At 35.5% G+C, this 10,482-nt stretch overlaps 1 protein-coding gene across 1 annotated transcript; it reads left to right on the top strand.

Annotated features, from left to right (window-relative positions):
* The first annotated feature begins 270 nt into the window (after positions 1–270).
* LOC121991997 (probable cyclic nucleotide-gated ion channel 5) lies at positions 271–4,911 on the top strand. Its single transcript, XM_042546095.1, has 7 exons — positions 271–415; positions 510–1,086; positions 2,393–2,605; positions 2,832–3,136; positions 3,582–3,693; positions 3,801–4,037; positions 4,112–4,911. The coding sequence occupies exons 1-7, from the start codon at positions 357–359 to the stop codon at positions 4,778–4,780; spliced, it is 2,172 nt and encodes a 723-aa protein (XP_042402029.1). The 5' UTR covers positions 271–356; the 3' UTR covers positions 4,781–4,911.
* The last annotated feature ends 5,571 nt before the right edge of the window (positions 4,912–10,482 follow it).

The raw sequence follows: 10,482 nt of genomic DNA, 5'->3' as shown, positions 1-10,482 counted from the left end.
GAAAAGCAACTCAAAAAGCAAAATGAACACCAGTGATACATGTTTCATGTGCCTGCAGGTGTTGATTTAGTGTAACTAAATTTGTTTAGACTTGATTTGTATGATTTTGTCTCCATATTTGGATGTCAGTTTGTTTCTCTTTGAGAGTTGAATATAAATTGTACACTGTTATCATAATGCTGGGCTTGCAAGTGTTGGAATACTAGCGAGGTAAATTTGGGAAATCAAAAAGCGAGATTGCAAGTAATACTCACTTTATAGTACTTATTTGATTGCTGCTTTATTTCCTTGTGTCTCACCTTTGGCTATCAACTTCCTATCTATTGCAATTTTCAGGGGATGATATCAAAACAAAAATGTTCGACTGTGGTTACAAATCACAATACATTGAAGGCCAGAAGGAGAAATTTGTAAGGTGTGATTATTTAACTTTCATTCGAGTTCTTTTTTGGATCAGAAAATAGTATAGATATTCTTGGCGCATGCTACATGTGTTAATTGTGTTGTAGGTTGGAGGAGTCAAGTCCAAGGGTATCATTTGCCTCTGAAGCAGACAGAATGAACAAATGTGGGTTTCACATTCAGGGACTTGGTCAAAAGTCTCATAATCCTTCTAAATCTTTTAAGAAAGGAGTGATGAGGGGATCAGGAGGGCTAATATCAATCGGCCGTTCCCTCCGATCTGGTGTTTCTAGAGCAGTTTTCTCTGAAGATCTCAAGACATCAGAGAAAAAAATATTTAATCCTCAAGATCCATTTCTCCTTAAAATGAACAATATATTTGTGGCATCATGCTTTCTAGCTGTAGCAGTAGATCCATTGTTCTTCTATCTCCCTATAACTGACCCAGAATCCAGCTGCCTTGGTATAGACCACCATTTAGCAACTAGATCTACAGCATTGCGGACACTTGTCGATGCCTTCTATCTCATTCGTATGGCTATTCAGTTTCGCACTGCTTACATTGCTCCTTCATCCCGTGTTTTTGGTAGAGGCGAGCTTGTGATCGACCCTACGCAGATAGCGTTTCAATACTTACAATGCTACTTCATCATTGATTTTCTTGCGGTGTTACCACTTCCTCAGGTTTGAAGAACTGATGCTTTTATAGTTTGTCTCTTGTTTCTCAAAGACAATAGTATGTTATACAAGTCCAAAATCTGAATCTTCTAATTACATCTTAAGTATTACCTTCCCAGTTTTATTCTAAAAATTGAGATACAAGGCAAGAGCAGCCTCAGATCTTACTTATTAATCAGGGGAGTATATTTTTTGAAAACTATAGTGTAGGTCCCCCTCGTCCACACTCACTAACTATGTTTCACTATGAAGCGTTTGAATTTGGTAAATATTAGTTTATCATTTACTCCTAGTCTCATAAATATGTTCCATCTCCCTTTATCCAAGTTCACTTTGATAGATGGGGTCACGGTCCTATATCAGTAATAGTGGATTTCATTATTTGCAAGACCACGCTATTTCCTTATGTAATGAATTTCCTTTACAAGAACCTCCTAAAAGAGAATCAACATGCTCGGATCTAAATATGCAAAAATTCCAATAGTACAACAATATAATATGTCACCAAAAGATAATGACTTTGAAGATTCCTCTTGTTACTGAACAATTATAGAAAAATTCATCTTACAGCTTCTAGTTATATCATTTGCATTTGGTGTTGTCACAGTTACTAAATTTATCATTTGCAGTTGAGTTGTAAATCAATTCATGCAAAAATCCAAAAGTGTACAATATATTAGGGAATCTCCAGGGAAAGAATTTTTGTAAATATGGATATCTAGATATTGATGTTTCTTGTAATGTTGATTATGAAAGGCCTATGATTGATAGAATGTGCACTACATGTTTTTATACATATGTTGAAGCAGCTTGATAACATAACAAAACTTGAAGCAAAATGTTGTAACAAGATCCGGTGTTGCAGCTGAGTACTGAGAAATGATACACACCCTTTGTGAAATTATGTGGATTAAGACCGTTCTTGATGATCATGATTTTAATAACACTAAATTAATTAATACACATTATGACAGTTGGACAACTATCTGCATTGCAAATAATCTGGTGTTTCATGAACATGCTTACTAAACACATTGAAGTTGACTCCCACTTCTGTGATGTCATTATGTCCCAATATGCCACACTTAAAGAACAAATTGTTAATATCAAATCTGTTGTTATAACTTATAACTTGTTTTAGCGTTCTATGTAATAACTCAGACATGATAGCTACACTCCAATTTACCCGGTCATCTTATTATTGTGTTTAATTACCCAATTATCATTTTAACCAGTTTAATTGTCGTGTTTTTACATTTAAATTCTGATCGTGCCAAGGATTTACAGTGCTAATCTATTGACAATTTTTCAGATTGTGGTTTGGAGTTACCTTAATGGTTCAAAGAATTCGAGTTCATTAGATATAAAGAATTCATTATTATTCATCATCACATTTCAGTATATACCAAGGATGGTTAGAACTTTTCCTTTGACAACAGAATTGAAAAGAACTGCTGGCATCTTTGCTGAAACTGCTTGGGCTGGTGCAGTGTATTATCTACTATGGTATATGCTTGCTGGTCATGTAAGTAACTAATTCCATTTCATCGAACTTCTTTGTGGTTATATTTGGCAAGTCTATCATTTGCTCTTCTATCTGTGTAACTTCTCAGGATCATTCTCTGAATTATTGTTTGTCATCTAAACATGATTGTAATATTTCCTTATTGAACAGCAGCCTCACTTGGTACTAATCAACTATGCATGAATTCTGCTTATATTCCACTTTTAATGTTTTTGTCAATTTGCAGGTAGTTGGTGCTTTCTGGTACTTATTATCAGTAAACCGTGAAAATGACTGCTGGCAAACAGCTTGCAAGATGTTTGAAGGATGTGACGTGAACTATTTGTATTGTGGCAATGAATATCTTGATGGCTATGATCTATGGCTCAATGCCAGCAAGACAGCCCTTGATCAGCACTGCTCAGTATCAGATGACAATGCAGAATTCAACTTTGGAATTTACACACAGTGTTTAACATCCGGAATTGTTTCGTCCACTTACTCCATCTCCAAACTTTGCTATTGCTTATGTTGGGGCTTGCAAAACCTTAGGTGGGCATCTTTTCTTTTCTCATGACTGGTAGCCTGGTAGGTAATGAACTGACAATGCCATGCTGAATTATATTCACAAGTTGATCGATGCCGTCGCCTCAATATCGCTAATAATTCAGTTTAAAGCTTTCATAACTTGCATAGTTTAATAAACAAACATTGAGCTATGAGTGGTTAAATTTTTTGTGATTCCAACTCCCCTTTTCATGCCTTAAGACACTCTAAGTTGAATCTAGAAACTAAAACTGATGAATCAGTTTCCTTTCTTCATTCTCTCTTTTACTTTCAATTCACCCAGCTGCCATGCACCCTATCTAGAAGCTCCAGTTATCTAGTGTGGATTGCCTCCATTCCTGTACTTTGTGTATTATGATGTCTCAAACTATAAAAACAAGCTGAATTGATTTTGCTAATTCCATTTACTAACATCATATGCCTGCAACAGTACCCTTGGCCAAGGTCTTATAACAAGCACTTATCCAGGAGAGGTCATATTCTCCATATCCCTTGCTATATTTGGACTTATTCTCTTTTCACTACTAATTGGAAATATGCAGGTAACTTAAATGGTCAATCTTCTTCTTAATTATTGATCACCTTTAACATCTTTCTCTTAAAAATTAGCTTTGATGTACTTTGATGTTTACCTTCTTCATTGCTGCAGACTTTTCTTCAGTCACTGACACTAAGACTCGAAGAGATGAGATTGAAAAGGCGCGATTCAGAGCAGTGGATGCACCATCGCTTGTTGCCACAAGAACTCCGAGAGCGTGTTCGGAGGTACGACCAATACAAATGGTTAGAGACAAGAGGAGTAGATGAAGAAAGCTTAGTTCAAAATCTACCCAAGGACCTCAGACGAGACATCAAGCGCCATCTTTGTTTAGGTTTGGTCAGAAGGGTACGTAGCCTGTTTGTCTGTTCCAATGGCTTCCCGTAAACTTGCTAGATCTCCTCGCTCTTGCTCATCCTCAGGTGACTCTGTTTGCCAACATGGACGAGAGGCTGCTCGAGGCGATATGTGAAAGGCTCAAACCAAGTCTATACACAGAGTGGACCTACGTCGCAAGAGAAGGCGATCCAGTTGACGAAATGCTCTTCATAATCCGTGGCCGATTGGAGAGTGTGACCACAGATGGTGGCAGAAGTGGGTTCTTCAACAGGAGCATACTGAAGGAAGGTGACTTCTGCGGCGAAGAGCTGTTGACGTGGGCTTTGGATCCCAAGTCCGGATCCAGCCTTCCATCCTCCACCAGGACTGTGAGAGCCTTGTCAGAGGTAGAAGCCTTTGCATTGATTGCAGATGAACTGAAGTTTGTGGCAGGCCAGTTCAGGAGGCTCCACAGCAGGCAGCTGCAGCACACCTTCAGATTCTACTCGCAGCAGTGGAGGACATGGGCAGCCTGCTTCATCCAAGCTGCATGGAGGCGCTACTCGAAGAGGAAGGCGGCCGAGCTCCGGCGGAGGGAGGAAATGGCTGAGATGGTCGGCTTTGGTGCTCCCAGTCTTGGTGCAGCCATCTACGCCTCTCGGTTCGCAGCCAACATGCTTAAAGGAGTTTATAGGAAGCGGAGTATCAGTGCCATGAACATAGTGCCATTGCCCAAGCCTCATGAGCCAGATTTTGGTGCAGAAGATGGCTAGTGATTTGTCATTGTAGACAGAATCTCTTTGGAAGAAATTCTATATGAGCATCAAAAACACATAGGAGAGAAGAAATAAAAATATTTTATTTCTTGATTAAACTTCCATTTCTTATTGAAATACTTGATCAACATCAGAGCTCACGGCTATCTAGTTTTGGGACTCAAATTTTTTCACATTGTTTAATTGTGTTTTATACTCTTTATTTGCAAGAGTTGCAATTCTATATTTATTGCTCTCTAATGAATAATAAATTCTCAATGGGCATGTGTACTCTTCCTTGATGGAGTTAAAATTCAGTAGTACTCTTCCTTTCCCTTAGTGTGCCTTCTCAATTTCTTAAATATTTAAGAATTGAGTTTTAAATATTTATTTTTTTTTTAAATAGACGATTGACTCAAAATGTTTGACTGATAGGCCATCAGTACTTTCTACTTTATTATGATAGTTAGTAAAATTTTTTTATAAAATTAAATCGAGGATTAATTAGAAGATATCTAGGGAGTTGTATATCCTACCTATAAATCAAAATTTTGAATATTATGAAATTAAATTTATATAGTAACAATTTGTAAAGCCCACTTTTAATAATAAAGTTCTATATATAGAAACTATAATACTTTTTTAATAAAAATGATTTTTAGCTCTATAAAATTCAGATTTTCATAAAAATTTATTAAAATTTTATAAGGCTAAATTCTTACAATGAAGTTTATATAAACAAAAAAAAAAATCCAAACTCAATTCTATAAATCATAGTTTATAAAAACTTGATCTATATATTTTTAATAAAAAAATTATTATAAATTAAAATAAAAATAAACAAATGTAAACTTTAAAAGGGAGTCATAAATAGCGTAACCATTATCCTTTTTTTAACGTGTTGTTATGACCATCTTGTCTTAAAAATTTCGGCAATTTACCAAATCACGCACCTAGATATCTTAATTGACCAAAAGGCGTATGCTACTTTGGTATTTACCAAACGACGCACTTTTTCAAGTGCACTTCCCTTTTTATCCTTCTGACCAATCAAACCATTTTTTTTGTCGTTTTTCTTTTCTCCCTCCTCTTTCCTATCTCCTCTTTCATCAACGACATTTAAAATTTAGTTAATTTTTTGATAACATTTTAATACATTTAGATAAGCTAAAATAAACTATGAATAGCAAATTTGAACTCCTTGCAACATCAGGAATCTACAGGAACTGAAATGGGTGTAATCTGAGGTCTCTAGGTCCATCAGTGGATTTCGGTCAAAACCCACTGATGGACCTAGAGAGCTTCGATTGCACCCATTTCAGTTTCTATGGATTCCTGGTGTTGCAAGGAGTTCAAATTTGCTATCCATTATTTATTTTGACTTTTAAAAAGTGTTAAAATACAAGAAAAAAGAATCAGCAAAAAAAATTCATATCAGGCCCAACGTGGGCCTGATATTATTCATATCAGGCCTAACGTGGAGCCTTTTTGCTGATTCTTTCTTCTTGTATTTTAACACCTTCTAAAAGTCAAAATAAACAATGGATAGCAAATTTGAACTCCTTGCAACATCAGGAATCTACAGGAACTGAAATGGGTGTAATCTGAGATCTCTAGGTCCATCTGGGCCTAGAGAGCTCCGATTGCACCCATTTCAGTTTCTATGGATTCCTGGTGTTGCAAGGAATTCAAATTTGCTATCCATTATTTATTTTGACTTTTAAAAGGTGTTAAAATATAAGAAGAAAGAATCAGCAAAAAGGCTCTACGTTAGGCCTGAAATGAATCATATCAGGCCCACGTTGGGCCTGATATGATTCCATATCAGGCCCAACGTGGATCTCACTCTATTAGGAATGCTCAACTGTTTTAGAAACTCTTCATTTCATAATGGATGTGTTTATGATTGGTCTAAGTAGAAAAATAGATAAGGGCATCAATGCATATCCTCCTACATAAATGTTTCAGCTAGTGATGAAATCAAGTGGAAAAAGGCAGTAGCAAAACGTTGAGAGTTCTCTGACAAATTAGAGAATGTATAATGTTTCATTACCTATAAGAAATACATATGCAAACACTTAGAACAAATAGTCATAGTATAGTTATTGAAAAAAGAGAAGATACGTATAATTCCAATAAATAGAATTGACACAATACCAGATAAACCTAATTCTTCTATTAGCATGTAACTGCAAATAAGTCATGACTCACTTATTTCTTCTTTCTTTGTAAAAGAAAATTAATCCAGAAAATGAGATCACTTACGAGAAATAAGGGAAAAGGACAAAGAGACACAACTCCAAATTCTGAAGGCTGAAAGAAAAGTGTGTCAATTATTTAAATGGGAACAAGATACCAAGCAAAAGGTAGAGGAATTGCAAAAATCATTACTTTTCAATATCCAATCCAACATATTTGAAGAGGTATTCAACAGTTAAGGTTTTTCCGCATAATTTTTCAAACCCCCAACAAAGACATACATCATGAACTGAGATTTAAGTCAAAATAAAATGCTACATTGGAAATGAAGAGTTCCTAAAACAATTGAGAATTCTTAATAGAGTGAGATCCATATTGGGCCTGATATGGAATCATATCAGGCCCAACGTGGGCCTGATATGATTCATATCAGGCCTAACGTGAAGCCTTTTTGCTGATTCTTTCTTCTTATATTTTAACACCTTCTAAAAGTTAAAATAAATAATGGATAGCAAATTTGAACTCCTTGCAACATCAGGAATCTACAGGAACTGAAATGGGTGTAATATGAGATCTCTAGGTCCATCAGTGGGTTTCGGTCAAAATCCACTGATGGACCTAGAGAGCTCCGATTGCACACATTTCAGTTTCTATGGATTCTTGGTGTTGCAAGGAGTTCAAATTTGCTATCCATTATTTATTTTGACTTTTAGAATGTGTTAAAATACAAGAAGAAAGAATCAGCAAAAATAATTCATATCAGGCCCACGTTGGGCCTGATATGATTCATATCAGGCCTAACATGGAGCCTTTTTGCTGATTCTTTCTTCTTGTATTTTAACACCTTATAAAAGTCAAAATAAATAATGGATAGCAAATTTGAACTCCTTGCAACACCAAGAATCCATAGAAACTGAAATGGGTGCAATCGGAGCTCTCTAGGTCCATCAGTGGGTTTTGACCGAAACCCACTGATGGACCTAGAGACCTCATATTACACCCATTTCAGTTCCTGTAGATTCCTGATGTTGGAAGGAGTTCAAATTTGCTATCCATTATTTATTTTAACTTTTAGAAGGTGTTAAAATATAAGAAGAAAGAATCAGCAAAAAGGCTTCACGTTAGGCCTGATATGAATCATATCAGGCCCAATATGGATCTCACTCTATTAAGAATTCTCAATTGTTTTAGGAACTCTTCATTTCCAATGTAGCATTTTATTTTGACTTAAATCTCAGTTCGTGATGTATGTCTTTGTTGGGGGTTTGAAAATTATACGGAAAAACCTTAACTGCTGAATACCTCTTCAAATATGTTGTATTGGATATTAAAAAGTAATGATTTTTGCAATTCCTCTACCTTTTGCTTGGTATCTTTTTCCCATTTAAATAATTGACACACTTTTCTTTCAACCTTCAGAATTTGGAGTGGTGTCTTTTTATCCTTTTCCCTTATTTCTCGTAAGTGATCTCATTTTCTGGATTAATTTTCTTTTACAAAGAAAGAAGAAATAAGTGAGTTATGACTTATTTATAGTTCTATTTATTGGAATTATACGTATTTTTCTTTTCAATAACTATACTATGACTATTTGTTCTAAGTGTTTGCATATGTATTTCTTATAGGTAATGAAACATTATACATTCTCTAATTTGTCACATCACTAGCTGAAACATTTATGTACGAGGATATGCATTGATGCCCTTATCTATTTTTCTACTTAGACCAATCATAAACACATCCATTATGAAATGAAGAGTTTCTAAAACAGTTGAGCATTCCTAATAGAGTGAGATCCACGTTAGGCCTGATATGGAATCATATCAGGCCCAACGTGGGCCTGATATGATTTATATCAGGCCTAACGTGGAGCCTTTTTGCTAATTCTTTCTTATTATATTTTAACACCTTTTAAAAGTCAAAATAAATAATGGATAGCAAATTTGAATTCCTTGCAACACCAGGAATCCATAGAAACTGAAATCGGAGCTCTTTAGGTCCATCGGTGGGTTTTGACCGAAAGAGACCTCAGATTACACCCATTTCAGTTCCTGTAGATTCCTGATGTTGCAAGGAGTTCAAATTTGCTATCCATTGTTTATTTTGACTTTTATAAGGTGTTAAAATACAAGAAGAAAGAATCAGCAAAAAGGCTCCACGTTAGGCCTGATATGAATAATATCAGGTCCACGTTGGGCCTGATATCATTCATATATATCAGGCCCAACGTGGGCCTGATATGAATTTTTTTTGCTGATTCTTTTTTCTTGTATTTTAACACCTTCTAAAAGTTAAAATAAATAATGGATAGCAAATTTGAACTCCTTGCAACATCAGGAATCCATAGAAACTGAAATGGGTGCAATCGGAGCTCTCTAGGTCCATAAGTGAGTTTTGACCGAAACCCACTGATGGACCTAGAGACCTCAGATTACACCCATTTCAGTTCCTGTAGATTCCTGATGTTGCAAGGAGTTCAAATTTGCTATTCATAGTTTATTTTAGCTTATCTAAATGTATTAAAATGTTATCAAAAAATTAACTAAATTTTAAATGTCGTTGATGAAAGAGGAGATAGGAAAGAGAAGAGGGAGAAAAGAAAAACGACAAAAAAAAAGTTTGATTGGTCAGAAGGATAAAAAGGGAAGTGCACTTGAAAAAGTGCGTCCTTTGGTAAATACCAAAGTAGCATACGACTTTTGGTCAATTAAGATATCTAGGTGCGTGATTTGGTAAATTGCCGTAAAAATTTATATATTATTATTTTTATTTTAACAACTAGTGATAATAATCAGGTCAACAACCGGCCACAACACCTCTAAGTTAACTGTCCATTAGAGCTCATTTGCTTTAGGGAGCCGCTTTTCGTTCGGTTTTTTTTTTTTTTTAAAATTAAAATTATTTTTAATTGTAATTTTTGTTTAAAAAATGGTAAAGGAGTTAAAATTATTTTTAATTGTAATTTTTGTTTAAAAAATGGTAAAGGAGTTATAAAATTATTTTTAATTGTAATTTTTGTTTTAAAAAATGGTAAAGAAAAAAAAAATGATAATCTCAGTTAGTCTCATTGAGATGATCGGTTCGGTCCTACGGAAGTTTCCCACCGGCCACCAGGATAAATCGGGAAGCGCACGCGGCGGCCAGCTCAGAAGCCCAACATCCTTTGATTACGCCCTTCATTTGGAGAAAAAATTCCTGTAAATACGTCGTAACTGGGGTTTGAACATATAATCTGGATGTCCTATCGCGACACCATGTCCTCGGAGAATTTAAAAAATGGTAAAGGAATTAACGAGAGGTTGTAATTTTTGTACGAAAATGTGAAATCATAAAGGCTTGAGACGTATTTTTGATAGTAGAGTGTAAGGGTGGAGCCAATGGTTGATCTACTGGGGTTGTAGTTTAGATCGTAATCTTATAGAGGAGAAATAGAGAACGCCAGCCCGAGGCCACTAGCCTGGCAGGGCCATCTCAAAGTTTCATGAGGCCCTAGGCAAAAAAAATTTAGATCTTTAATATTT

The sequence above is a fragment of the Zingiber officinale genome, chromosome 6B, assembly GCF_018446385.1.
Source record: "Zingiber officinale cultivar Zhangliang chromosome 6B, Zo_v1.1, whole genome shotgun sequence".
NCBI classification, from domain to species: Eukaryota; Viridiplantae; Streptophyta; class Magnoliopsida; order Zingiberales; family Zingiberaceae; genus Zingiber; species Zingiber officinale.
Note: the sequence above shows the minus strand (reverse complement) of the source record. Positions and strands in the feature narration are given on the sequence as shown.

Excerpts from the sequence above, each read along its gene's own strand:
- LOC121991997 (XM_042546095.1), top strand. The coding sequence starts at position 357 with ATGTTCGACTGTGGTTACAAATCACAATACATTGAAGGCCAGAAGGAG. Across the intron at positions 416-509 it reads CAGAAGGAGAAATTTGTAAG|GTTGGAGGAGTCAAGTCCAA; the intron begins GTGTGATTATTT and ends ATTGTGTTGTAG. Across the intron at positions 1,087-2,392 it reads CGGTGTTACCACTTCCTCAG|ATTGTGGTTTGGAGTTACCT; the intron begins GTTTGAAGAACT and ends ACAATTTTTCAG.